Source organism: Aspergillus eucalypticola, assembly GCF_003184535.1.
Source record: "Aspergillus eucalypticola CBS 122712 chromosome Unknown BO83scaffold_20, whole genome shotgun sequence".
NCBI classification, from domain to species: domain Eukaryota; kingdom Fungi; phylum Ascomycota; class Eurotiomycetes; order Eurotiales; family Aspergillaceae; genus Aspergillus; species Aspergillus eucalypticola.
In genome coordinates, this window is record NW_020290294.1 from 509,781 (window position 1) to 537,530 (window position 27,750).

Below are 27,750 nucleotides of genomic sequence, written 5' to 3' on the forward strand. Positions count from 1 at the left end.
TATCTCTCTCCGTCCGGAATTTCATCCTGCGAGATGCTTCGGAGTCCAGGCACGGCACGGTCAAGGTCAACAATCGCCTCAATTTCCTCTCTCCCCTAGTCTCTACTACACACAATCATGTTCTCTCGAACCACACTGGCACGGGCACTTGCCCTACCCATCGAGCACGCCGCCGCCCGATCCTCCATCCTCGCCGGCGCCAGCAACACCACCTTCCGTGCCTGCCTTCACCAAGCCACCACCACATCTTACTCTACAACAACATCATCACACCCCTCCGCTCCCCTCAGTGCCACTCCCCGGGCCCAAACTTCCATCCCCATCGAACAACCTCACTTCCTGACGCCCCAGAACACCATCCCCGAAACCCGCGCCGATGTGCCTCTCAACAAACAGCCCGTGGCCCCGACCTTCGACGCTCCATTGAAAGTGTCTCAATCCCTCCTCGACATGCTGCCCTACCTCACCTCGCAAAAGCCGCACTACATTACCGCCCACCTCCACGACAGACCTTACCTGCTTACCGAGGGTGATCAGCTGCGTCTGCCTTTCCTCATGCCCAAGGTAAAATCGGGCGATATCCTTCGGTTTAACCGGGCGTCGGTGCTCGGTTCTCGTGAGTTCTCGCTCAAGGGCGGCGAGAAGTATCTTGATGAGCGGTTGTTTGAGTGCCGGGTCCGGGTGATGGGTTTCGAGTCGGAGCCTTTGCGCATCACGGAGAAGACGAAGCGGAGACGCCGTCATGTGCAGAAGGTGACGAGCAAGCATCGTTATACCATTTTGCGAGTCATGGATGTTAAGGTTAAGACGGCGGAGGAGTTGTTGCAGGAGGGTGCGGTTGTAGTGCAGAGTGCTGATTTTGCGGCCAATGTTGAACTTAAGGAGTAGATCTCGGATTTGAGGGAAAGGGACTTGAGGATTTCGCAAAATTTGAGCAAGATGTGGGCCGAGCCTTTTTAGAGGCCCATGTTTAGATGGGTATGGATTTTATGCTGTGTTATATCCATTGGTTGGAACCGCGTAGAGCGGTATACCATGTACAGATAGGACTTTTCTGTTATGCACATCGAGGAGTGCAATTGTATTTTATTGTATAATTGGGTTTCGAATGTTTAGTTGCTCCTTGTATTTCCGTGTCCTCGAAGTTAGCAAATCGGCTGTACCTTTAGCAGCCGTTGTTACTGACCATCTAATAGGAAGAAACATCCAAGCAAGCTATACCCACTGATTTCACTAGCTCACACGCCCATTTGATATGTAAGGCAAAGGCGGGTGAGCGACGGCTCAGACTTCGTCTGATAGGACTAACAATGAAAGGCTGTTATTGATATAGCGTCTATCCTAAGGATGATATATTAGACAGCCACGCATCTGCTCTAGTCGTCGCATTTAATGCATTTCCGATCACAACCCGTACAGAATCTCCTCGGCGATCTTCTCTGCAAAAGCATAAACTGTTGACTGAGGAGCCCCTGGAGGTAGGAACGGCAAACTGCTCGCATCGACAACCCTCAGTTTCTGAACCCCATACACCCGTGCGGAGCTATCCACGACTGCCATTGGGTCATCTTTCCTTCCCATCTTGCAAGTTGAGGATCCATGTGAGATAGTTGTCAAGGATCTGCGGATGAAGTCAAGTATCTGGTCATATGTTGTCACGTTGTTTCCTGGTGTGAACTCTACCGGATCAGCGACGCCTAGGTCGGCCAGTTTCGCCCAAATCTGGCGACTCCGGTTGAAAGCTCCCACCATTATCTCCATGTCCGTGGTATTCGCTAACCATTGAGGGTTAATTATGGGCGGAGTTGTCATGTTTGGGCCCGCTAGCGATATATTACCGCGGGAGAAAGGTGCAACGTTGACGAAGCTAATGGTGGCATATATTTGACCGGCGCTCGCATTTTTGGGCTGTGGATAACCAAGAGGGGTATACACGGTCTCTGGCCAGTCATCTGGCAGGGTCGAGAGTGCTTGGATAGATTCATTCGAGAGGCGCCAGCGGTAGGGCTTGGGTAGTTTCTCCCATCCAAAATACCCTGGCCCAGGGATGGACAGTGGACCGGTGGCATTCACAATGTATTGCTTGACATTCGACTCCACTAGAGTATCATCGTCAGCTAACGAGGCTACAGTCGGAACATCCACTCGGTGCGTCGTTCCGGCTGTGGGATGATCTTGTAAGTTTTGGCCCACGCCCGGTAGATGGCTGATGCAGCTGATGTTGAACCGGAAAAGCTGGTCATGTGGGCCAATTCCTGACACCATCAGTAAGTGAGGCGACTGAATGACTCCTGCCGACAAAATAACCTCCTTCTGAGCACTTAGGGTGAAGTTAACCGGCGGAATGCCAAATGTCCCAGCCGTTTCAACCTGGACGCCAGTTGCGACTCTATGACTATCAAACAAGATCTTCTGCGCAAGCGTCTTATGATACACTACAGGACCTAGGCCACTGTTGAGTGTCGATTGCAAGAAGCTTGTTTCTGACGAAGATCGATGAGCATTGATGGGACTGATGGTTAGGGTCATGTAACCAGAGCCCGAAAGATTGCCGCTATTGAATTCAGTCTGTTTCAGACCCAGAGCAATAAGTGCTTTGCGAAACCAGGTTCCAAAGCCGTCGACGAAGTTACCCGACGAGACTTCTAGAGGACCACCGGTTGAGCTGAAAGCTTCTGGGTTTTGTATGTTCGTCGAGTTAATGAAAAGCTTTTCATCCGGAGGAGTGAAATGTACTGATTTCTTGTAGTAGGGGAGCATGCTGGGAAACTCATAGCTCATGTCTCCGACCTCTTCCGCCCATTTGTGCAGACTGCCTATGGTAGGGCGATGATAATACATGTAGTTCCTTCCTGAAGTGCCCCCTAGCGTTTTCCCACGCGGATAATGAAGTGTACGATTGCCTAGGCTCTCCTGGGGTTGGGTCACGAAATTCCAATCGACCAAAGGCTGGAAATCGCTTATATCTGGTCCAGAAAAGAAGGTCGAGTATTCCGGGACGACGGAGAGGTCACCGTTGTCCATTTCATAGAAACCGCCTGCCTCAACAACGGCCACACTGAGATATCCGCTCTTGACCAGCCGACTGGCAATTGTCAACCCGGCGGTGCCTCCACCTATAACAATATAGTCAAAGGTTGCATTTTGGCCGGGTATACCGAACCAAGTTCCCAAGAGAGGCCCACGTTGGTCGTAGTCGAAGAGATTGAGATCAGGTCCATCGTGTGCAATGGCCAGAGCTGTCAGGGCCAGTAAGGCCCCAAGTATTTGCATCATGATTGCGCTGGAGGGACTGGATTGCCTTTAGAACAAGCCAAATATTATCATTTGCAAGACGACGCTGGAATGATCAAAGGGTGGACTAGAGCTAGCAGCGTGATAGTAACAATGTAAAGATACAGAGCAACGGAATGAATAGCAACAGCATGTTAAAATAAAGATGGATGGGAGATGGAAATAAGGGAAGCAAAGGAAGAAAAGAAAGATAGTATGAACAGGAGAAGGCAAGTGGGCAGTCCAGGAAGGGAAGGAGTGAGCTTGCACCCCAACAGCATCAGTTCTTTATAAAAAAAAAATCTACGATATAGTATAACGGATTGTGTCAGCAAGAGATGCTACCATTGACGTTTATTTTTATCTTGTATATCTTAACACACAACATAGATATGTGATCTTCACTCCACAATCTCTTTCAATCCTAGCTCCACCTGGCAGCTTTCAAGGCTGTCCTTCTGCATCTGTTCATAAAGACTGATTTCATCGACCGCCGGGGTTCCCATCATCTGCTGGAACCCATCCAGGTCGGCATCCGCCTCCATGATCAGTCGTTTGGACTGCGATGTGTTGCCTAGATTCGAGTTGAAGATACCTCCCGCAGATAGGGGAAGAAAGTCCTCATATGTGATGGGCTCGAACTCAAGAATGCCATTTTCCAATAGCTGGCTGAGACTGGCCTCTTCTGATGAAATTCTTTCTTTACCTTTGGGTGTTGTTCGATAGCAGAAGTATGCTAGTTTCTGCTCTTGCAATTCACGGAGGTCATCTGGAAATCCTTCAAAGTGTTTCCTCAAAATTTCCTCATATTTATCAGGGTCAGCTGCTGTCTCTGCCGCTTCTTTGTTAACCTGATTGAGGATGTCATCATACAGCTTCCGGCCTTTCCGCGTGAGAGCATAGCCACGCTGCTCAACTTCGCCAAATCTTGCCGTATGGGATCCCTTGACATATGCCTCATTAGCATCACGGAAGTATACCGTCTCCTCCAGGGCCTTGAAGCTGGTCTGGCGTAGTAAGATGGGACAATCGCGTCGCGGAGGTCCTTCAATTCGCTCTTTCGCCGGCATACCATTTTCCTGCATCATCTTCTGAACAAGGTCGATATCAATGGTTCGAGGAGTTAGGTGGTTTATGTGGCAGCTAGGGAAAGATACAATGTCGGCGATCAATGGGTGCTCCTCTTTGAGGATTTTGTATTCTTCAAGCGTCACTGTTGCCTTGGAGTGCCAGCGGAAGGTTTCGAGCCCTTCGGTGATAAACTCCTTGCACTCATCAGGGGTGAGGTGGCCCTGTACCTCAGCGTGGTTGATCAAAGCCACCAGGCGTTCGGTGAAGATGTTTCTCTGTTTTAAAGCCCTCTGCGCCAGATCTCGTGTCCTCTCCGTCAGCAAGTCCATGCGCAGGACGGTCGTGAACACTCGGAACGGATGCCTGGCCAGGGCTTCCCTTGTCCTTGGTCGAAATGCGGTAGCATGCATCGGGAACCCAGCGACACTCAGATCATAATATCCAACAGGATACATGCCCATAACAGCGAACATACGCCTGATCGTGGCTAGCTCCTGCGCGGTTCCCAAGCGGATGGCACCATGTCTCTCAACACGGTTTCTGGAGGGCAATACCTCATCGGGATCAATGGCATCTGCACCTCCTAATTTTCGACTTCTATTAACTGCCTCTGCATCTGCCTTCCATACCAGGTCCACCAGGTCCCCGTAAAGGGGGACTTCATTCTTATACATATTCGAGAGAGCATGGCAGAACCCGGCCCGCAGGTTATCTTGATTCCAGTCCATACTGGTGTATAGCCGTATATTATATCGTCGCGGGGGTGAATATGTTTGCTTCTGAAGGGGACGAGACGAAGAACGCGAAATTAAACGATACATAAACGCTGAGGTACTTTGTGATATATGAGCAACGATTATCGAGCCAACGATGGATAAAGCAGTTTGGCAATATGCCAGCGGGGTTCATGGGATATATAGCGGTACCAAGGAAACTACTCAACAAAGTCACACTTCAGCCTATATCCCTTACGTACAGCACTATATATCCTCCATTGAACGATCCAATTCGCTATCCATCCCGATAAGCATGCAATCGCCATATCGGGCTATCAGCTCATTAGCAGGAGCCACCGGACTGCAGCTCAATCGTCATCGCCGAGAGCCGTGAGTATCCGTCCGTGCAAGGCTCGGACTCTCATCCGTCGGAATCGGATGCCATTTGTCTGACGTTTCATTCGAGAACTGCATATTGTTCTAGGATAATCTGGAACTTGGCGTGCTGACCGGCTATGCACTAATGAGGAGGTGGCTCGGAACAGTAGTTCTGGCCGGATCCTGATGGTGCAAGCGCAACAAATGTCCGATAACCAGCCACTGAAGAGAACCGCGCTGATAAGATAGTCGATAGTGGTATCTATAAAGGCATCACACACTCTAACGCCCTTTGCTCCATAGATAAGGTAATGTTGTCCATACTACACTCGGAAGGCTTGAAGACATTCGACCATATACACCACTTAGCTCCATATTGATTGTGATGGAACGAACCGGCATGAACCTCCGCGGTGAATATCAATCCGGGGAAGCTTGCCCCCCGAACAAACCAATCGGATCAAGCTCTGAACCCCAAAACAAACCCGTCGGATATGGGATCTACTTCCTCTCCACAGTCGTTCCCAGGAAGGGTAATTGGAGCATAATGTTCCTTTATTCGCCTAGTCGGCACGGGGTAACATGACACTCTGGCCCGGAGAGGGTCTTTGGTGCCGAGTGCCGACAATTCGGGATGGATGAGGACCTCTGGATCGTGAAGTATTTGTAATGTGTAAATCAAGTTGGACACATAGTGTCAACATAACCATGAGGCATTGATTTGTAACTAGTAGTTGAAGATTGGCTTGAAATCTAAGATATAGTTGCAAGACATAAAGGAGGAACAATGTTAAGTTATGACATTACCCATGAGATTAGTTTGATTATTTCGACCATAACCACGGTGCAAGAAAGAAAAGGAAACCACATCACACATCAGACACTCAAACATTTATTGCGCTATCATACTTTCAATAATGCTAAAGACAAACATATTCTTATCTACCTAAACAGTATTCCAAACAATTTAATCCAAATCCTCAGTCTTACGAGGCGGAGGAGGACTCTTCTTCACAAGGATAAAGTCCCGCTCCAAGAGCCAGAACCCCTTCGACTCGCGTCCATCAATCGTCTTAACAATAGGCACCACATTGTGCTGCTTAGCCAGCTCCAGATCCTCGCACCAGTTGTAATCCACGATCAAGCTCTTCTTGACGCCGAACACGGTGTCGCTCTCTACGAAGTTGCTGTCGCGGGAGTACAGGGCCGTGATGAGCTTGGTGTAGTCGGGGTGGGCGACCATGAAGTGCTATTACATTATCCGTTAGTTTAAAAAGTATACGATTGTGGGTATAAAAGGTTGATTGGAAGACAACTCACCATATGAGCAGGACGGAACCAATGCCGCTTCAGCTTCCGCAGGAGCTCTCCTACGGGACCGTCATTGGAGATGGGGTATGCGACGGGCTTGACACAGGAGAAGAGGTAGTGGCCCCTCTCGTCGGAGAAGATTTTTCCGCGGCAGTTGGGGTCCTCTGATCCGTCGTACTCTAGGTCGTATACGCCGTTGCCGTCGGTTTCCCAGACGTCGATCAAAGCCTTAGGCACGGCGTTGCCTTCCGTGTCTTTGATCCAGCCCCGCACGATTGTGGGCTCGCCGGGGGTGCCCTCTGCAGTAATGGACTCTCCGTATTCGAATGAGTGGGCCTCTTCGTCGTGGAAGGGGCCGAGCACGGAGGACTCGGTTGCGCCAGGCACGGCGGGGTAGGAGAGGGCGTCGACGAGAGCGGAGATACCCAGGATGTCGGAGAGGAGGACAAATTCGTGACGGACGTCGGTTGAGATTTGGCCGACCTATTGTGGGTTGTGTTAGCGGTTGGTTTGGTGGTGACAAAAGGCAATGATACGTACTCTGGTCAGGAATTGCCACGCTTGCTCCCATTCGTCGAATTGAAGACCGACATCCCGGATGTAGTCGTGGGCGGCTTGGATCAACTTCAGAATGAGGTACCGCATGCGAGGATTGTCGCACATGGAGTTGATCTTCATGACATTCTCGGTGATGTTCTCAATGGTCAAATCGAGCATTGGGGGCAAGTTGGCCGCGATCTCCTCTGGCGTCGATGCGGACGCCCATTTGGCGCGGGTGCGCTCGCTGAGGCCAGCGACCTTGGGAGTAGCTCCATTCGTTTGTTGCTCAGACATTGTGAATTCTGATGATGAGAGATATGAAATAGGTTGGAGGAGACTGTTGCTTGAGCGGTTCAGCCAGACGTGGTAGTCCGTCTCTTATACTTCGCCCGCCCCCAATTGTTCTCGGTTATGGCCATTTTAGACACCGAATTGATCCCACAAATGCTCCCCCCCCCGCACTTCATAACGCGGGGCAATTGTGATTATTGTGTATTGAACGTCATTTTGGCCGTCCGGGCCGATAATCGCAGCTGGGAGTTAGGTGTAGAGAGATCCGTCGGAGCGGATATATGGGTGTGGCGGGTCTTCCGTCGGACGAACATACATTGGCGGAACTCGTGCGGCAACCACGTCTTGGTGTTGCCGATTATTTGGTATGCCTGGTGTCCTGGAAATCTTATTCCGCACACTCCCTTGCAAGAAGTATGCGAAGGGCGAATAGTCTTGTTTGTTAGTAGCGAACAATGCCGTTATTCCGTCGTGTTCACAGCACGTCTGAACTTCTTTGGAGGGAACTATATTTCCAGAGCCGAGCCGGTGAATGGTTTGCAAGGCGCAAAGGTTTCTAGAGTAGAGCTACTATGCATGTGAGTTAGGACTGAAGACGCAGTAGTTGTGCAAATCAACGATGCGAATACATTCAGTGTACACAGTCAACTTGCAACAGCAAGTTCTCATGACGACTAATAGTCCCGTCAAATATGAGCAAACTAGATGGCATCTAAGCTTGTTTTAATTGGAACTGCAGGCCCGCGAGCAGGGCTACAGACCAAGCAGAGTGTTTTGTTGAACACAGCTACACAGCTGCATGCTGGGACCGTCGTAGTTGGCCACTGATGATGGGCGAGTTGGTAATCATACATCCGGGCTAGCAGCAGGAGCATTTAGCATTGACCAGCGTGCGTAGTAATCCTGCCTCATCATCAGTATATCCGTAGGCGTGGAGCATCCAAGGCCGCAAAGTCCGAGAGATGAAGCATTGCCTTGAATGACCCCAGACCCCACGAAACCCCGGATGGCTCTGACGCAGTTTGTTCCTGGGTCAAGGGTGGTTTAATTCGAGATGTCATCATCGGTTGGTGGCGATCGTAGCCGGGCTTTGGTTTGGTTTTAAAAAGCCAATCTTAGCGTGCCGACCCAAGTTAGTGTGGAGCAAGCTAATCAGCTGGAGGGATTGACCAACAACAACAACAACAGCAAGCGGCATGAACACCACGATAATCATACGATCAGGTTTACATGAAGCCTTTACTTGTTGAGAAAGGCATGGACGGCGGCAACGACTCTCAGCCGGTGACGGCGAAACTCCGCGCTTCTCGTCGGCGCCCGCCGCGTGCTTCACGTGCCTGCGAGACTTGTCGGGTGCGCAAGACTAAGGTGTGTCGTCCACCTCTGGCTTCGTCGCGTCTGCATTTATTGCAAATTGCCAGTCGCTTATCAATATTGCTCAATGACTCCTCACTGACTTTCGAAATGGTAGTGCGACCAAGCCCAACCGTGCTCCTATTGTGCATGTATGCAATCCCGGCCTTGCCGGCTCTTAAGTCTCAGCCACACTGCTTCTAGGCGAATCGCATACTGACAACACATCCTTAGACCACTCACTTGATTGCTTCTATCGTGCTGCAGGCCCGAATGGTGCCTCATCAGCAGCAAAGAGGCAGGCGCAAATCCGAGAAGCTCAGAAGTATGTCATGATGCTGTGTTGTCTGGATTCATCGGTATCTAACCCACAAGCAGATCGAAGACCCGGCCGTCACCATGGCCAGATGTGAGCCAAAGCAACCAAAGCGGCTTTCACCAGAGTGACTCTCCGGACCATTACACCCCACGAGTTGCGCGAAGTGTTGGCAATATCAATGCCAGCTCACCTACTGTATTCACCCCTAAACGTGATGATGATAGCATAGTTGGTAAGTCTACTTGATATTACATTTGCATCCTGAATCTAAGAAATTTACAGCTGCCACACCTGAGCTATGTGACTCGGCATCCAGAGATGGTTTGAGTGGGGTCAATCTCCACACCAATGGCACAGAGTTCTATGGCAATTCCTCGAATCTTGCATTCCTGGGAAATCTATATGCTCGGGCACGTAATCATGCGGAGAACAGACCGTTAACTATTCCCGACAACGAGCCTGCATACCCATCTAATGGTGGGACTAATGCGGCGCTCAATTCGTTATTGGACAAACCAACTGTCGATCAGTTGACCCCCAACTCTCCAGCAGACAAGCAGTCGGAAAGTTCACAGACGAACAAGGCACAACTTTCGATAGTGAACCTGCTGTATAATCCGAAATACCCTAGTCACTCCCCGCCACAAAGTAACGGTGGCGCCGAGGATGATAGACAGGGGAGGAAAGAGAATGCCGAAGGCACCAGAGCTAATACCCAAAACTATGTGGGCAAGTTAAGCCTCTACATTTACCTCCGTGACAGCAACCTGACCTTAAGGCAGATCACCGGTATGAATTGACACCTCTAATTGACAGGCTTTCAGACGAGGCACAACTGGAAATCGAGAAAATGTTCATCAGCAGCTACTTTTGCAATAAGCACTATATTCACCCTATGCTGTGCAAGACGAACTTTATGCGGCGTTGTGAGAATGAGGCTTTTGTCCTGCCCAGGCGGCCAGGATTCTTGCGCGGAATATCGAAGTTTTCAGGACTCTATTTCTCCGTGGTTGCTCTGGGTGCCATAAACGCTAGCCCGCACGAGACAGCTCTGCTTGATCACTACTGCAATTACCTTCCCTACTTGGGCAAACCTGGTGCTACTAGCAAGCCTTCATCATTAGACTTTGCAGACTATTACTTTGGAAAGGCAAAACAAGCACTCGGTGACTTGTTTGAGAGCTGTAGCCTAGAGAGTGCACAGGCTCTTTTGCTGCTGGTGGGTAGTACTCATCCTGAATTTATACCATCGGTTGCTGATTCGTGACTAGAGTGTCTTCTGTCAAAATGCGCTGCGACCGCATAGCTGCTTCATGTACAGCGGCATGGCAGTGAGGACTGCAGTTGCTATTGGGCTGGCATCGGGCATGTCGTCTGTGTCCATTGATACGCGGAAGGAGGGCAGAAGGACTTGGTGGTGAGTGCATTGCTCCTTCATCTGTATTCAGGCAGCTAATATGAATAGGTGTATATTTTCCCACGAAATGTTAGTATCCTCTACTACTTATTTTCTGCAGCTTTATTAACTTGATGCAGTGAGATGTGCTGTTCCTCGGGGCGGTTAGACAGCATGAAAGACCTTCAATATTATCAGGTTCCACTACCAACACTGAAGGTGGGTGCAATACCCTGCTACAGCACTTGTATACATCTGCTGATCTTGGTATAGGCCACGCCCGGCAATCTACTCGACCCCGATGCAGAAGATGACCACGTCGCCATGATACCAGCGATGGTAGCTCTAGCCCAAATAATGTCTGAAGCATCTCATCTTCTCTACCACTCACCGAAGCGATCTATGAGCGAAATGTCGCAGATCGCAATGAGTCTCGACAACAAATTGCTTGCGTGGAAAGCCACACTGCCGCACTTCCTGGACATTGATGAAGCTTCACTCAACGACACCGAATGGGCCTTTAAACAGAAGCTAGTGTTGAGATTAAGTGAGTCCCAACAGCTATAACCATGACCGAATGCCAATTCATTAACCATGTATAGGATTTTACAACACCCGTATCCTAATCCACCGCCCCTTCCTCGCCGCATCAGCATCCAGCACCGAGTCCTCTAATCTACTTCAACACCTACACACCTGCCTCGACGCCGCAAGAACCAGCATCCAGATGCAGTACGAGTCCTTCCTACATAGAATTTACATTCGAACCTGGTAACCTCCCCCCCCCCCCACCTCCTTCCAAAACAACCCCAACTCATGGAAAACCGACAGGTGGTACAACACAACCTACGCCCTCTACGGCGCCATGATCCTCCTCCACCTCGTCCTCTCCGGCTTCCCCAGCATCCGCGACGAAGATCTCCTCCTTGACGTCGAAAAAAGCCTCGACATCTTCGAATCCATGAACAACATCGTCGTCGCGCGCCGCTGTGCCGAAATGATCCGCGAGGTTCTCGAAGTCGCGCGCGCATGTGTCGCACGCCGTCGTTCTTCCCTCGTTCCATCAGCAGCAGCGCATACATCAGTGCTAGCTCCACCACCGACCTCAAACTTCGGCTTAGATGCCGCTACTGCCACTGCAGCTGCTACTGACCCAACCGCGGGACAAAACCGGGTGGATAACCTCACGGGAATGGTCCCACCCGGCACAGACAGCGACTTTTTCTTCTCGCTGTTCAATCAGGATTCACAGCCTGATACTCGTGCCGAGATATTGGCTAATTTGGTTAATCCTACGATATTGGAGGACTTTGCGTTTGGGAGTGGGGGCAGCGATTTTTCGTTTTTCTTGGGGTCTTGATGATAAATAATGAAGTTTTTCCTATTCCTTGCTAGTAAGTGCAGTTTATAGGCTGTGGTAGACAAACATGGTTTTTCTTTTTTTATTATTATTTCCCCCCCCTTCTACTCTGGGGTTAACTGTAATAAACAGTAGTCTCTGTAACCAAACCATCTCTGCAGCAGAAATCGCTAACTACTACCAGCGTAATAAGTAGTGAGACAATCCCCGTATCGAGGCATCACCTAGACTACTACTAGACTTGCACAAACAACTCGGGATAACTTTGCTAGTCCAACTAGTAGTAGTAGTAGTAGTAGTAGCCAGCGCCACAACCCATCCTTAATAAACCACCCAAACAAAATAAATGAATAAATAAATATAGTACAGTTACTTACTAGTAAATATCTCACAGCTCGGACATAAAAAAACGCACACTAACCATTCTAAATCCGTTAATCACACCCGCTAGATGGTGAAGGGGGGCAGAAAAAGCGGAGCTTTCAAGCCTTTCAAGCTACATCCACCTGGGGTGATGGGTGTGTGTGTGTGTGTGTGTGTGTGTGTGTGTGTGTGCGACGTGAGATGTTTCATGCCTAGTAGCTACTCCGTAGTTACAATTTGATTTCCTGATAATTTATTTCGTGTTTACAACTTCTGCGTGGTTAATCCACTTATCTGTCTACTTCAGTGTAGGTTTTATGAAGGGGGTTTTTTTTAATTAGTATGAAGGATGTATATTGGTTTGAGATATAGTAAGGGAGGTGGGTGGGGGTGAAATCTAGGGTATTCTATTGATGTGTAAGTAGTAGATAAAAGATTTAGAATAGACAAGTTGTATATGTGATTTGTTTTCTGGGTGAATAGGTAGGTAGATGGGATCCTAGGTGTATTGGTTGACGGGGGCTTTGTTTGATTAGTAGTTGAAAACTGCTTGAATAGGAATAATCAGGTAATAAGAGAAGGAAGGATATGGGACTAACTTGAGAGATGCAGTATGTAGTTAGTATCTATCTGCTACATATCTCGAATGTCATCTGTGTGTCTTCTACATGTTAACGAAACATCTACAATCATGCAAATATTGATCAAAGAATGCAATTTTATGACCATGACCGTGACAGTCCATAAAGTAAATCCACGCTATCTATCCATCCCATGGCCAAACCAGTCTATAACTATCCATCCAGTCCCGGATCCACCATGAGTATAAAGAGAAATAAAAGAACAAGAGCAAACCCATATGTACATACAATGCATGCCGGAAGTGCAGTCATTCATCCAGTCATCCAGCCGGGTGGGGAATTAGTTCGTAAGAATCAAAACAGTGATCGATCATCATCAAGCACAACGCACAACTCCAAGCGAGTGCAGCCAAACATATAACAGCCAAGGTATCAAGAAATGGAAACCCCGGGAAAACATCGAGGTCGGATAAATAATCACAGAATGCGCCAGATCGGTAATCAGAGATGCGAAGGCGGTAGTTGTGGTCATCAAGGGCATCAAAAGTTGTTTGTGAGCGTAAGGACGCGTATCGCGTCGGCCAAATATTTGTAGGTAGGAGTGTGAGGAAGAGGGAATAGAGAAGATTATAGCGGGGGAATCGAAGCGTCTTGTACACTGTCATCGCTGATCGAGGTTGCAGGAGATGCTAAACCCGAGATAACGGAGGAGGTACCCCCGCGTCCGCTCTCGCCAGTTTGTTCCAGTTCGATCATCGAGTCCTCCAGCTGGGCGTTCGCGCCCGAGCGGGAAGCATTTATGGTAGGCTTAGCGGCGCTGGTCATAAGCTCATCGATACCGGGCTTCTCCGGGACGTAGTGATCGAGGTTGGTCGCGCTGTCGAGGCTTTCCAGTGCGAATTCAAGGAACTCGGCGTCTTTCTTGCTCACACTCAGCGTCCACCGGTATTCGCACAGTCGGAGACGGTAGAACTCCGACTCTTCTTTGGTGGGAGCGGTGACTCGAAGCAAAACACCAAAGGATCCGATGAGGGCAAAGTTCGTCCGCGCGGCGGCCGGCCAGAATGACCTCAGATGCATCGGGCGAAGACGGTTGACAAAGTCCATGGCGGAAATCAGGCGAGTCTTGGCGGCAGAGCGGCAGATATGGGAGAGGTAGGCGTCAGCGGTGTCCTGGGAGAGGGACCGCACAATACAGCGGTGGAGAGTGATTTCCGTGGCGAAATAGGCCAGGTGCAAAGCACCGTTGCGGGAGTTGTCTTCATTGACCGTCTCGAAGATATCTCCCCCCGAGTCCATCTTCAGCTGGGTGGGTAGGCGACCAAACCACTCCTTCAGCCGGATCTGAGCCGGCTTGGCGCGCTCCAAAATCATGCGGGTACGGTTGTTCCCGGCCGTCCTGAATTCCTCGATCGCCTGGAGAGTATAGAAACGATCCAGAATATCGGACAAAATTGTCGTCAAGGCCACCATGTGGCAGAAGGACAACGGACCATGGCCGACGGGCGCATCATCGTGGGCGGATGTACCCGAGAAGGCATCGGTGAAATCCTGTTCCACCAGGTCCTGAACCATCCAATTGGAAGACACAATATGAGATGGACGGCCATGCACCAAAGCGGACCATTTGTCCTGCATATATAGTGCCCATGCCAAGCGTTTCCGGAGACCCTTCTCCCACGTTTCCATCCGCCAATTAGAGCAGTCCTGGTGCAGGCCCAGCTCGAACCCGGCGGTCACCAATTGTGCGTTCAAAGCCGCCGTGGCAAGGTTGGACCGCTGCATGAGCAGCAGGCCGGCTTGCACAGTCGACATGGATGCATAGGGCAGGGACTCGGTCAGTAGCTTGAGGGCCGTGCTCTCCAGCCGGCCGGCATCCGGCCGTCGGACGGACTGCGAGGCCGAGCCGACATCAACGAACTTCAACGCCAACACATAGACGGCGGACAATAGCAACGGCGTCAGCCCGGTCCGTGCCCGGTAGGACTGACGGAAGCTATCCTCCATGAGGATGGGAAAGCTAGGATGGACATGCTCGAAGAACTTCTCCACCAAGGTGGAGCCATAAGGGGCGACCAGGCTTTCAATGGCATCGAGCGTAGCGGTTTGCGGGGAGTCCGCGTGAGAACGGGTGTTGACCACCCTCATGAAGGTGCCGTCGTCACCGAACTTGCGCACGCGAGACGAGGCCACACACCCTTCGTTGTTCTGGTCCAAGGGTAAGAACTCGAGGAGGGCGGGCTCGAGTTCAGTGGTGAGGCCGATATGCTGAGTGGATTGGAACCAAAAGGCCGGCGTGAGGATGTGGTGGTTGTTCAATGTAGAGCGGGAGGAGCTGTCTGGTTTGTTGGAGGCTGGGGGAAGAGTAGTAGATTGCCTGGCAGCGGGTACCCAAATTAGCGTTCCGAATTGAGATTCAGGGCAGGGACGTCCGAGATCGGCCTGGAGGACGCCCCGGTGAAATCATACCTCTTGGGGGATTCCACTTCTTCGGCATCGGCGTCGTCCAATTTACGTTTTTTCGACGTGACATCCGCCGTGCCGGGGCGACTCGTCACGGACAAGGTGAAGGTGCAGTCCTGGCGGTGGAAGTCGCACGAATAGCATTTATTGATCATTTCGTTAATAGCACACCGGCTCTTTCTGCGCACACAGGCGTCGCAACTGGGCGCATCCCGGCCTGCTGCAGTCACACGGGGGAGGGTGCCAATGGATGAAGCCGGCGACTGTGGCGTGGATATGGAACCGGGTTGGGGGGCGTGTGATGGCTGGGGTTGGGATTGCTGCTGCACCCGGGGTCGAAGGAGTTGGTGGTGGTGGTGGTCAGAAGCAGGCGACTGTTGAAATGCAGCTGCAGAAGGGGCAGTTGGCCCCGTCGTCGAGGACGACTGGAGAGTGATAACGGCAGCCATTCAGAGGGGGTTGAATGGACAGGTCGAAAGATAAACCGGATGGAGCGATAAGCAACGCCAACTCAAGAGTGGCCACTGCAGGAGCAAACCGGGGAGACAAGCCGGAGATGCGTAGATAGGCGGCGAGACTCGCAGGCCCAAAATCTCACGAATTGTCACAGAAACAATAATTTAAATCAGAGATGGGCGATAGTGACAACAATCAATGGGGATTCTTGTCACGTAAATGAACCGGGGCCGTCGGAGACTCCGCCGTACGAGCTCCGCAATGGAAAGCACGGAGGGCAGGAGACAAGAGAGAGAAAGAGGCTAGGATGGCTAGAGGAATAGTAGCAGTAGCCAGGGCGTAAGCCAGGACCCCTCACCAAATTGGGATTGGAAATATCTGGGGTTTGACTGCAGACCAGTCTCGACGACGGGGTGGTTTGAGTGTCGCGCGGTGATCCCGTCTATCGTAACGCACCGACCAATGAACAGAACAAGTACGGAGTGAGAGGACGGGTTGCCTGCCAGCCACGTACGAACCGCAGGGGAGAAGCTTATCAGTCGGAGTAGGCGTAAGCAGACCGACGGATGCTGATTGATTGAAATGATTGGAATGAATTGATAGATAGAGTAAGAAGTAAAGTAGTAAAGTAGATAGGGAAGGCAGTAGTAGTAAGTAAGGGAGGGATGAAACGGGGGGGGGGGATTGATCGAATGGGGGAACGAGAAAGTCGGGGAGTACAAGCTTGCGGTGGACAAGAGCAGCGGAACCGGAGCCGCCCAAATTCGGGGAGATGGAGATATACTCCAGAAAGGAAAGGAACTGATAAAAAGCTGTAGGTAATAAGAATGGAATGATAATAAAAAAATTATTGTCACAGGAATAGGATGACGGCGGAGAGCAGGGAAGGATCTGATTGCTTGTAAGCACTGATCATATCAGGGCCATGGATCTGCACTGGCTGGATAATAGTAATAGTAGGGTTGGTAGTTGGTAGTGTAGTGTGGTGTAGTAGTAATATTCTTTTCTTCAGTTCCTATTAGATAGTGATACTGAAGCAGCAGCAGCAGTAGTAGTAATAATAATAATAGATAGTAGTAGATAAAAGGTGTTGTATTAGAAGGGAAGAGGTAGTCAGGAACATATATAGTAGTAGATAGAAGTCATAGAACAATGACACAAAAGTTGGTTCAGTCCTTTTAGTTCTCTTTTTTTTCTTACTCTTCCTCTCTTTCTGTCTCGGTCTTCATCTCATCCAGTGTCCATTCAGTTGATTATAGCTAGTAATGGAATTGGCATGAGGTAAACCAGACAGGAAATTGGGAAAACAGTCATCAGGATCAATAAGAGAATCTCCGGATGAAGCGATCGATCAACACTGGCGGGTGTTTTCCACACGTAACAGAAAGGTGGCCAGGCATGCTGGATGGCCACCCGGCGACTTTTCGCCTCAAGTTCCTGCGCCCTTGCACCTCCTCGTCCAGATAAGCCTCGTCCGCCTGATTGGATCCCCGATCGGTTGGCTGCCGAGGTGGCCTTGGTATTACGTACTGAGAATTGCAACTTCTCGTCCGGGAAAGTTTGGGGTTGAGAGAATTGCCGGAGATTCAACCGTCAGGTAGGTAAGTATGGAAGTAGTCAAAACTAATCTCAAATTAATCCTCCAGGGGTGAAGAGTTATATATATAGTGTCTTGCTGCTTATGCCATATGGTCTCATTGTTGGCACATATTATGCATACATACATACAGTTTCCCTATTTAAACATAGTCATCTAATACTAGTGAATAAAATGATCTGGTGCCCGTTTCTCCCGACCTATCATGCCGGAGAAATGCTCAAATCCTCTCACCAAGCAGGGATTACTCAGAGACAGCTCCCAATCACATCATCCCGATAACGCTCTTCATCCACCAATCACAACCCCTGCAATAGACTTGAAATTGGCATAGCGCGATACCGGCAACGGGGATCGGCCCTGCAGCTGGACGGCTTTTCCCCACAGCTTTCCCAGCAAAGCATGTAAAGTCCACCCACCCCCCATGAGTCCAGTCCATGTGGGCTTTTTTGACGACTTACTCCGTACTTAACTATAGAAATGAAATAGTAATATGATGCAGGTCGGCGGGAAAATCCCCGGGTTACTGATTGGTGGGAAAGTGACCTTCCCTTGGGCATCTCTGCTGACCGTCATTGTTCATTATCTAATGGTTATGACTGAGCTGCAGTAGTACATTTGTCCAATTGTCCAGTATACTACTCAAATAGTTAGACTAACTAGTTACTCCGTAGTATCCGTTGACTAAGGTTTCCCGGCCGCGCGACGGTTTCGTGACTCAGGTACGGAGTACACAGCGCCGGTGGATGTTGTGACATCAGCAGTACCTGATACGAATTATGGAATAATTCTAATCAATTACTTTTGCTTCCTATAACATGGAGGTGTTGTTGCAGGTCCTGTTCCAGTAGGCCCATAAATATATGATGTAAGGAAAAATTGAAGAAAAGCACCAAACCCGAGATTTAATGTTATCTCCGGGGAGAAATCAGCCCGACCGAGCGTCAGTCAGTACTCGCACTAGTCTAGTTCTATAATCAATCAATGTAAATCCCCATCCAGATTAGGCTCGCGTGCAGCTCAAACCAACAACTTTGCGCACTAAAAGTTAAGTTGGAAATGGATTCTCATTACTTAATGTAAAGGTCATCCTGCTGCATCCTTTCCCGGGGGGGGAAAAGGAAAAGAAAGAAAGAAAGAAAGGAATTCCTATTATTCAATATTCCGAACGGGGAAGGCGATCACATCATCTCTCATCCATTCAACCATTATTCATTCAACCCTGTTACTTGGATTAGCAGGAGGTCGGCGGCAACGTGCACTGCCTTACTATGGAGTACCTACCTACTATCTACTACTAGAGCGTTTAATCTAGTCCAATCCTTCAGGCCTCTCCTGAGGTTTCAATTATCCAACCGATACTGCTTTAGACTTTTTCAGCAGTTCGGGTCGAGTCTTCTCAACAGGCCCATGGATGGGATTGATTGATCATTTCCAGTTTCCTTTCAGTTCAAGCTATCCTCCGTGTCATCCCAACTACTAATGGATGGATGAACCGGTCAACCACTGAATCAACTAAACAGGCAAGCTTCCGCTTTTCGCATGGTCATGGTGCTGGTGAAATTATCCACTCTGTTTAAACTCTATCTAGTTCTTTGCTGGTAGGTTGGTCATTCTAGACTCGAGCCGGGTGATGGATGGATGGATTTTCACATGTTCTTTGCTTCTATCGAACTCAGTATGCAGTACACAGTAGATGGTGACCGCCTAGCTACTGTGTATATCGTCCCATATCCCAAACAAAGGGAACGCGAGAGAAAAGAACAACCACCACCCATGACGACATGATCGTCCTGCAACCGCCAATGCAATTTTCCTTTTTCTTAACAGTACCCCCTTCTTTTCATTCTCTTTTCCCTCTCCTGTCTTATTGCACAGACAGTTAAATTAACTATGCGTCATAACTCCCAAACTCCATGCTATCCCGAAAACAGACCCCATGCTCAGAGAATGGCCATATGGTACAGCAGCGTACACACAAACACAACATGCATAAAAAAAAGGAAGGGATGAAGCTACTCCGTGAAATTGCGCAACTTGGTCAACTCATCCAGCAGCTCCTGCAAATCGCCATCCGAGATCTTATGCTGCAGACTCGGAATGAGCGATTTGGCTTCCTCGGCGTTATCGCAGCACAGACTTCCTGTCAGTTATTAGCTGCTGACCATGACACTCCCCAAAACTCCTCTCCCCTTCCCAAGTAAGAACCATCCGGAGGGATAAATAAACATACCAAGCTGCGACCGCTCAAACATCTCCAACTCCGTATGCGAATTCAACAACCGCTCCACAGCCTTAATATTCTCTTCATCCTTGAACCGCGCAAACACCTCTAAGTAATCGAGCGTTTTCGTAAGATTCCTAACCATCAATCATGTATTAGCCCCTAACCCCTAACTCTCACTCATGTAACCAATCCACAAAAAGATCAATAGATATTTAGAATATACTCACTCCGGCTCCTCATACTTCTTCCCACCCCTCCGCTTATTCTCCAACACCTTATTAATAACCAATCTTGCTTCGGACAGAGACAGCGTATGCGTGTTCTGGTCCGCGCCAAGCTTCAGCGTTGACGCGGCTTCGAGTTCGCCTTGTGGGAGGGTGCGCTTGCGGTGCGTGGCGGGGGGGAGTTGGACGCTCATTCTGACAGATAACTAAGTGAACCTATATATATGTGATTGTTGGCTCGAAATATGTGGTGGTAGATTTGATTGACTGGTGGTCGTCGTCGAAAAGTGAGGTAGCGCGTCGTCGCTGATGTTGGTGATGTTGGTTGGTTAGTGCGGGATCGGGGGAGGCGTTGAGTTTTGTTCCGGCAGATTACTAGCTTAATGAGGGGGCGGTGAGTGGGGTGACCGCCTTGGTGGGTATGGTCCCATATGGTGACTTAAGTACAATAGAGGTGTTGGAAGGTGAGTGGAATGATATGAATTATATGGTTGTCTAGTATGTTTTATTTTTAAGGGGATGTAAGTTAATTACAATAGTATAAGTGTAAGGGTATCAATTCAACATTTTATCGGCACTTTTTCTATATCCATAGCCAAAACGCCTGTATGCTATGCGTTAAGTAGATCGTTCGTATATGATGACTCAGAAGTTTTCTCGATAGCAAGTTAGATCTGGCGGAATGCAACCTCCTTAGGCAGACGGAAGCTGGCGCAGAACATCTGCTTGTTGGGGCTGACCAATCTGACATTGTGGATGGCCAGATCGATCTCCTGGTTGCCGCTGCCGCCGACACGGTCCTCCGTGGTAATGGTGTGTCCGATGCGCTCCGAGATACGCTGGCAGATATCGACATGGTCGTCGTGTTCATCCGCAGAGTGACCCGAGAAGCAGTACACATGGACCTTAGGCAGTGGCTGAGACGTGTGCGGGGCAAAGAGCGACTCCTTGCCGGCGTAGACGCCGACAAAGGCGTCGAGGAACTCGATCGCGTTACCAGGAAGGTTCATCACGTAGTGATGGAAGACGTTAGGGCGATGGAACACCTCTGGGGCGGGGAGCGCCTCGCCCTTCTCCTCTGCGGCGGCCTTCTTGCTTCTGCGCACCTTGGGCTCGATGGTCACGGTATGGGGAGAATCCAGGAGGGCCTGGGCAGACCAGCGGATAAACTCGCGACCGTCCTTGTTGAAGGGGGTGACGAACTTGTCGGCCTTGTTGCGCTTGACGGCGTCCAGCATCACCTCGTATCCGTGGGGATTGAGATCGTTGGCCCACACGAAGATCTTCTTGCGGCCCGCGGGCACTGCGAAGGGCCCGACGCCTGCCATCACGTCGCAGACCATCTCTCCGGGGCGGAACTTGTCCACGAGACGACGGTGTTCCGTCTCGAGACGGCTGTTCCAGTACACGCGCGAGTAGTCGAAGCGGAACTCGCAGTGTTGCTCGTGCTGGACAACGTTCAGGTTGTTCTCACCGGCCAGCAGCTCAAAGGGGAACGTGCGGAATTCGCTGTGGGAGCCCACATCCTCGGTTTTGCGAATGACGGTGCTGATGTTGGGGTTCTTGTCCAGCAGAACCTGGGCAAGCAGGTGCTTGTAAGGCAGGTATTGCTCGCGGAGGTTGAGGTGCGCTAGTTGGTCAGCTTGAGCATGAGATGTGCAAGATAAAGAGGACTTACAAACATGACCGACTTGCGTGAATCCCTGAGGGATCTCATCGAGCATGTCCTCGGGCAGAATGCAGGACATTATATCCGCTGTTCCAATTAGCCTTGATTTCCCATACAGCGAAGCATCGTTCCCACGCACCATAAGTCCAGTAATCGTAATCCAACGTCAAATCATAAGGCTTAACGCCAACCATTCCCTTGTTCACAAGCTCACTAATCGTCGGCGACCACGTCGCAGTATCTAGAACCGTCAGCACAATGTCGATACCACAGTATCTCCAAAGATGAGGCAGTGATCATACCATCATGTTTAACATCCTCCCTCAGCAAAAGACACTTATGCATCAAATCATTGATCTTAATCTCCCTTATAGAGCCCAATCTCGGCAGCACAAGCATATCCCGACTCTTGGTCAATTCCTTCCGCACATTGGAGATATCTGATGTCTTGAAAATCGCTGCCGCAGAGATCGGTACCGTCTTCTTAAAAAAGGACCGGTCCAGGACTCTCATGGCCCGGTTCACTGGAGGACGGAACATGGCGGGGAGGTCGCTGCGGAGCGGTTGGGTGGGTTCGGAGTCGATTTCCATGGACATCGGCAGTATAGCTAGTTGGATATTTGGGGTTGGGGAACTGGCGGTCTGTGCTAGTCGACGTATTTGTAATGCGAGGCTGGCATGGACTGGCTGGGATCTGGTTGTTCGTTTGGTGGGAGGATCGCGACATTTTTTAGACTTTGGAATTGGGCTGTGACTCCGTGGCTTATCGACACGTGATGGGAGATAAGATTGATATGGGGGATCACATGTCTTCTACTGGTAACTATGGAGGGATTGAGTACAAGATAGTAAGGGTAGTCAAATTGTTCAATAGTATCTAGCTAAAGCTACCGAAATAATCTACCTAGGAAATCTGCCAGCAGATCCTGATACATTAATAAAGCAAGAATGGACATCGTCATCAGATCATCACGCGAAGACGCAACAGAGGAATACAAACCACATATTGATAGGGTATCATCGCAACCACTTGATAGTTCACCTCCTTTCCAGCATTGCTACCCGCTCATTCAATGTCTTGATCTGATCGTCCTTATTCTTCAAAGCAATCCTGGAAATGTCCCGTCCCCGGACAATACCCTTCACCTTCAAGTCATGCTTCTGCAAGAGATCCATCAACTCACCCTTCGCTTTCTCCGACATCACCACCTTATTCCTATCCAGAATCTCAGTAGCTTGCGCAGTCAGCTCAGACGATGCTTTATCTCCACCTGTAGCAGGACTAGCCCCAAACCTCAGCGGCGTAGGCGTCTTCGAGAACTCCAACGACGACGGCGGCACAGGAGACGAGAACGACACCGCCCGATCCGTAAAAGATGTAGCCAATGAATTCGGCGTCAAGGCCTCCGTCTTTGGGCCCTCCGATATATCATCGAACTTTCTCTTCCCCGGCGCAGAAGCCCCATCTGCGTCTCGGGACGGCGTCTTGGGAGGTCCGAAATTTGGCTGTCGGATTGGCGCAGCAGCAGCAGCAGCAGCAGCAGCAGCAGCAGCCTGTTGCTGCCTCTGTTCCTGAGAACTAAGTATATTCTCCACCACCGCATCATCTGAATCCTCCCATTCAAACTCATCAAAGTCTTCAGCCATCATGCGCGCTTTGGCGCTTTGAGGGGGCATAGTTGCACTCAACCGTCCTCCTTTCCCGCTGGCTCCACTATTGTCCAAGCCTATACCTCCGAATCTTACCGTACAATCAGTTTGCGGGGTTAGAAGACCCGCTTCGGATAGGCGTGGTTTCTTGGAGGGTGTCTCGGGGGTAGAAATCGTGGCAGTGGTGGTAGTAGAGGAGCAGGAATCCGCGGCAGGTTCAGTGCGAGAGTTCGTCAAGACGGCGTGCTTCTCGCGGACTTCGGCGTCGCTGGCCCAGAGAAAGAAGCGACAGCGTTTCTCTTGAGGCTTTTGGCAGACATAGACTGTGAGGGGATGGGGTGCGGGGTTCAGTGGTTAGCTAGGGATTTAGAAGTGGTATTGGCTTTTGATGTAACTTTGGTAGATCAGAAAGGAATCTAAACTACGTACACCATCGTCCATGGTTCACACCGTGGTTCTTGGTTTGGAATTTCACGGCTGGAGGACGCTCTGGACAGTTGCAGCGCCAAACGCCATCGAGGAAGAGACCCCGCAGAGGAACCGCTGTGCGAGGCGAATGAGGCGATGGACTGTTGCCAAAGGATTTCATGGGAGAGAGCATGATAGAGTAGTAAAGGTGATTAAGGATAGGCTTAAGAGTTACTAGAACATGCTGAGGGGCACTTCTGCAGATTCGAGAATAAAGATGGAGGGATAGATCGAGGGATAGACTGGTTGTCGCCATGGAAACTGTGGGTCTCCCACGCGGAGACATGACAGCGGAAGATCGACTTTCGACCGCGAAAAGTGGTCCGCATTTCACATACTTCTAGAAAAAGAAAAGCAAGCAATCTGTCTTGGTCCGCTCTAAATTAAAGATATTAGGTGTATACAACAGTTTCAATGCCCCAAACAGATCAGATCATGTCCCTCTCTAGCCCATCCAGCAATCCCATGCAAGATCTCAACCTCCAACAACCAGAATCAACGATGTATACAAGGCCTGTATAGACTCTAGGGTATCTTAACAATGCAACCACACTTATTCCGCAAGTACCTGTCGCAACATAACGCCAAATGACTCGGACAACTTGAGAATTTCGCTTATGTCCGGCTTGACCGGCTCGCCTGCCGTACGCCGAAGTTGGTCCTGCTGCTTGACCCGCCGCCTGCGCTCCGCCGAGATCGGGTCCAAGTCCTCTTCGTCGTCCAGATCTTCGGATGCTTCCGACTCGGCGTCCGAGATGGCAAGATCTTCCAGGTCGGCCTGCATTCCCTTGTTAGCACACAGCTACACAACTGCATCAGTGATAGTCATGAATACATACCTCGTCGAGGCCAAAGTCGCTGCCTCGGAATGACGCGTTACCCAAGTATCCGTCATGTGCCGTGCCCTCAGCGGCCATCTTCTGCCGCGTCTTGTTCAAGTGCCACCGCTTTCGGTCTTCATGCCACTTGATCAGGGCATTGATCTCTTCCAGAGCCTTGTCCTTGTCAATCTGCACGAAATCCGTGGCTCCCCGAAGCAAGGCGTTCATATCGAGCGCACCTCCGCGCGGCCCCTTGCGCAGGAATTCGAGAATCTCCTCGATCCACGCCATGAGAGAACTGAACAGGCCATTGTCGTGCAGGTGAACTTCGTGAACGAATTTGTAGAAGCTACTTTGATGGCGCTCGCACAGGTCGATAAAGGCTTGTACGGTCTGGTTCGGATCTGCCGACACATCTTGCCGCTGACACTTCTCAATCACCGCAATCGCATCGTCGGCGAAATGTGCAAAATCGGTGATGCTGCTGTAGACGTTGGCAGACTTGTAGACGCGCACCAGGGGTTCGTAGAAGATGGTGAAGAGGTCGCGGAACAGCTGAAGAGTAGTTGGCTCTTCTACGATGCTCAACATCATAGCCTTGTCCCTTTGACGAGTGTACAGCTTCAGAAGCTGCTTCAAGTTCGCAAACCAGTGCGCCCCCTCGCGCATCTCCACCTCAACATTGTCCACGGCTTGGTTCCATGCTACGTATCCATTGAACACGTTGCCGAATTGCTCTGGAGCCAGCTCGGGTTGCAGATACTCGCTACGGAGGATGGCCACGATAATGTCAACATCCTCGGCGGCAGCTTCGGCACGAATCTCGTTCTTGACCTCTTCGTCGGCATCGGTAAAGGCTTTCAACTTTTGGCAAAGAATGGGATCATCGACCTTGGCAGCCAACGCATCGATCGATTTCTGGAAGGCCTTGATGCCATCGTTGAGGGTCATGGAGAAGATCCGCTGGAGCAGGGATCGAGAGCCGAAGGGTTGGGCCAAGAACAGGTCCAGCACTCCTGCCATGACGGCCGCGGGGTTGGCAATACGAATAACATTCTTCAACAAAGTGTACGGGACAAGCGAATGAATTCGCTTAGCTTGCGCGAACAATTCAGGGGAATTATCCTCGGCCAGGAAGAGGTGGTAAAGTGTTGCAGCAACCCTGGCGTTTGGTTAGTCTGGATACAGAGCAACGGTATTCCATTAAAGACGTACTCTATCCGGAGCCACTCCGCAAATTTCTGATATTTGGGACTCAGATCCTGCACCGTGGGCTTTTCTTTGATTTCAGCGAACAGTTTGGTCAAACCGTCTAGATTGTAATTCTATTGTCAGCGGAATAAGCCTTTGATCGGGACCTCAGCAAGGACTTACTGCTCTCCACAATGTCGCGGCGGAAATTCTCCATGTAGACGTCCAATTCCGCTGCACGCGCCCTGGCGATCTCGTAGAACCGCTTCTGCTCCTCTATGCGCACCGCATCGACATCTTTGCGCTTCTGCATGTCCAGCACCTCCTCCTCATTCAAAATGATGGGGTCCGCGGTGAGGAACTCTTCCATGGCCTTTGTCTCAGCTATACGCTTGTTTTGCAGCAAGGTACGAAGGAACGCCCGAAGAGAAACTCTCTGCTCTTCGCGGTAAAGTACCGTCTCCCTCGACCCGTCGCTGGAAGCTCGGGGAGATTTTACGGAACGCCTGGATGACCGCGACAACGACCGCTGATGGTGGTTTCCGGGGGCCAAGTTACGGGAGGACGTGCCGTCATCAACCACAGCGACACCCACTGTTGAAACCGACGACACTGAGGATGCTTCATCGTCTGCTGATCCGAACCAGCTCGTTGTCGTGGAGGATTTATTCTTGCGGGGAAGGGGTGGGAGTGGTTTGCCTGGAAATTCCGTGCGTAGTCGCTTGTGAAACTTGGCGAAATCGCCATATCGTCGAGCCACGAAGAGATCGGGCTTTCCGTCGCGGCGCACTCGAAGGATAAACTCCTAAACTGTGCATCAGTGGGGAAGTCCAATCACACAACCACGTAGACGCTTACTGCATGCTGGTGGTATCGCACCGTCCTCCTGACCGAGGTAACGCGTACGGCAGCCACGTTGACGTCCCAGCCATGGATGGCATGACCCTCCGGCATATTGACCAACAGCCCCTTCTCGTTAGCCCCTCGGTCTACCACCTCCATCTCCGAGAACTGGATCCGCTCCTCGTAGCCCGATGCCGTGGGGATACCAGAGACCATCATCAGCTCGACCAGTTTCTCGCACTTCCGGGCTAACTTCCGACGCTTGGTCTCTTCCAGACGATCTTCGGAGGAGGATACATGCTTCGTCGCGAACGATTCGAGGAACTATGGGCCGGCGATTAATTCTCAATTACGAGATGCGCAAAACGGATTGAATCGGGGACACACGCACCACTTGTAACTTATCCTGCCAGAATTCCTTCTCGCGAGCTTGATCGAGGAAGGGGAAATTGCGCACATGGTGGACGAAGATGTATCGTAGGATGGGAAGCTCCGAGTCGACGGGCGCGACTTCACCGAATTCGGATTTGAAAGGGGCACCGAAGCGTCGGAGGGCGGTTGGCGAGTTCAGTTCGGAAATTTCGCTCTGAACTTGGCGGGCGATGAGTTCGCGCTTGAGATCTGCATCGGTCAGAAAGAGAACCTCGAAGACTCCAAAGCGATTCAACGGGACGCGATCGGGGAAAACTGACAATGTTCTTGTTTTCCGGTGAGGATCTGACCGGGCGCGGGGTTGGAAGCGGCTGGGGAAGCAGCAGCAGCAGCGCCCGACTGGACTCCGTTGGGAACGGAGGAGAGGTCCGCAGAAGTCATGGTTGAGTTGCTCGAGCACGGTGGGGATTCAACCTGCTGGTCGGGCAATCATTGACTTTATAACTGCAGCTGACAGGGGTGATGATGAATAGAATCAAGTTAAGATTCTAGAAGGGGAAGTCAGCGTAGAATCCGTCTGCCTAGTTGCGGCCAAGGTTCGGGCTGTGGATGATGATGACGTTTTTGGTTCCAGGTGGATGCTCGGCGTGCGCCTCACCCCACGATTTACACTTTGCTTGGAAGATCAATGGGGGGATCACAGAGAAGTGCGACAAGCAATAAGGCTGGGAGGAGATAGGGAGGAGAAAGAAACGGGCGCAAAGAGAAAAAGATGAAGAGGGGGGAAGAAGAAGAAGAAGAAGAAGAGGGGAGGGAG

General features: G+C 50.5%; 9 protein-coding genes across 9 annotated transcripts; 4 read left to right on the plus strand and 5 right to left on the minus strand.

Moving 5' to 3' along the window:
- Positions 1 to 49: 49 nt before the first annotated feature.
- BO83DRAFT_380273 (mitochondrial 54S ribosomal protein bL21m) lies at positions 50 to 1,134 on the plus strand. Its single transcript, XM_025531714.1, has one exon. It carries the CDS (start codon positions 118 to 120, stop codon positions 886 to 888), a length of 771 nt encoding a protein of 256 aa, XP_025386008.1. The 5' UTR covers positions 50 to 117; the 3' UTR covers positions 889 to 1,134.
- A 202-nt stretch (positions 1,135 to 1,336) lies between these two features.
- Positions 1,337 to 3,276, minus strand: BO83DRAFT_409881 (GMC family oxidoreductase; the record flags this gene model as incomplete). Its single annotated transcript, XM_025534171.1, has 1 exon — positions 1,337 to 3,276. The coding sequence occupies one exon, from the start codon at positions 3,274 to 3,276 to the stop codon at positions 1,405 to 1,407; it is 1,872 nt and encodes a 623-aa protein (XP_025386009.1). The 3' UTR covers positions 1,337 to 1,404.
- A 343-nt stretch (positions 3,277 to 3,619) lies between these two features.
- On the minus strand, positions 3,620 to 5,265 carry BO83DRAFT_380274 (VOC family protein). The gene has a single exon (XM_025531715.1). It carries the CDS (start codon positions 5,070 to 5,072, stop codon positions 3,675 to 3,677), a length of 1,398 nt encoding a protein of 465 aa, XP_025386010.1. The 5' UTR covers positions 5,073 to 5,265; the 3' UTR covers positions 3,620 to 3,674.
- A 1,140-nt stretch (positions 5,266 to 6,405) lies between these two features.
- On the minus strand, positions 6,406 to 7,583 carry BO83DRAFT_317718 (dioxygenase; the record flags this gene model as incomplete). The annotated part of the gene is made up of 3 exons (XM_025527713.1): positions 6,406 to 6,687; positions 6,759 to 7,232; positions 7,290 to 7,583. 3 exons carry the CDS (start codon positions 7,581 to 7,583, stop codon positions 6,406 to 6,408), a joined length of 1,050 nt encoding a protein of 349 aa, XP_025386011.1.
- On the plus strand, positions 7,492 to 8,222 carry BO83DRAFT_91312 (uncharacterized protein). Its single transcript, XM_025537702.1, has one exon. It carries the CDS (start codon positions 7,701 to 7,703, stop codon positions 8,160 to 8,162), a length of 462 nt encoding a protein of 153 aa, XP_025386012.1. The 5' UTR covers positions 7,492 to 7,700; the 3' UTR covers positions 8,163 to 8,222.
- Positions 8,223 to 8,771: 549 nt separating this feature from the next.
- BO83DRAFT_365367 (Zn(II)2Cys6 transcription factor) lies at positions 8,772 to 12,077 on the plus strand. Its single transcript, XM_025529667.1, has 12 exons — positions 8,772 to 8,948; positions 9,052 to 9,085; positions 9,168 to 9,258; positions 9,312 to 9,484; positions 9,535 to 9,977; positions 10,016 to 10,471; positions 10,524 to 10,669; positions 10,718 to 10,738; positions 10,789 to 10,867; positions 10,922 to 11,195; positions 11,251 to 11,419; positions 11,480 to 12,077. The coding sequence occupies exons 1-12, from the start codon at positions 8,811 to 8,813 to the stop codon at positions 12,006 to 12,008; spliced, it is 2,553 nt and encodes an 850-aa protein (XP_025386013.1). The 5' UTR covers positions 8,772 to 8,810; the 3' UTR covers positions 12,009 to 12,077.
- Positions 12,078 to 13,069: 992 nt separating this feature from the next.
- On the plus strand, positions 13,070 to 13,476 carry BO83DRAFT_91415 (uncharacterized protein). The gene has a single exon (XM_025537703.1). It carries the CDS (start codon positions 13,146 to 13,148, stop codon positions 13,371 to 13,373), a length of 228 nt encoding a protein of 75 aa, XP_025386014.1. The 5' UTR covers positions 13,070 to 13,145; the 3' UTR covers positions 13,374 to 13,476.
- A 103-nt stretch (positions 13,477 to 13,579) lies between these two features.
- On the minus strand, positions 13,580 to 15,864 carry BO83DRAFT_390902 (putative C6 transcription factor (OTam); the record flags this gene model as incomplete). Its single annotated transcript, XM_025532880.1, has 2 exons — positions 13,580 to 15,329; positions 15,422 to 15,864. The coding sequence occupies 2 exons, from the start codon at positions 15,862 to 15,864 to the stop codon at positions 13,580 to 13,582; spliced, it is 2,193 nt and encodes a 730-aa protein (XP_025386015.1).
- A 3,619-nt stretch (positions 15,865 to 19,483) lies between these two features.
- On the minus strand, positions 19,484 to 27,374 carry BO83DRAFT_400787 (uncharacterized protein; the record flags this gene model as incomplete). The annotated part of the gene is made up of 17 exons (XM_025533416.1): positions 19,484 to 19,611; positions 19,702 to 19,829; positions 19,923 to 20,125; positions 20,609 to 21,549; positions 21,598 to 21,675; positions 21,728 to 21,829; positions 21,891 to 22,222; positions 22,631 to 23,561; positions 23,687 to 23,807; positions 24,197 to 24,229; positions 24,275 to 24,484; positions 24,546 to 25,689; positions 25,743 to 25,839; positions 25,902 to 26,523; positions 26,577 to 26,885; positions 26,953 to 27,182; positions 27,254 to 27,374. 17 exons carry the CDS (start codon positions 27,372 to 27,374, stop codon positions 19,484 to 19,486), a joined length of 5,730 nt encoding a protein of 1,909 aa, XP_025386016.1.
- Positions 27,375 to 27,750: the final 376 nt, after the last annotated feature.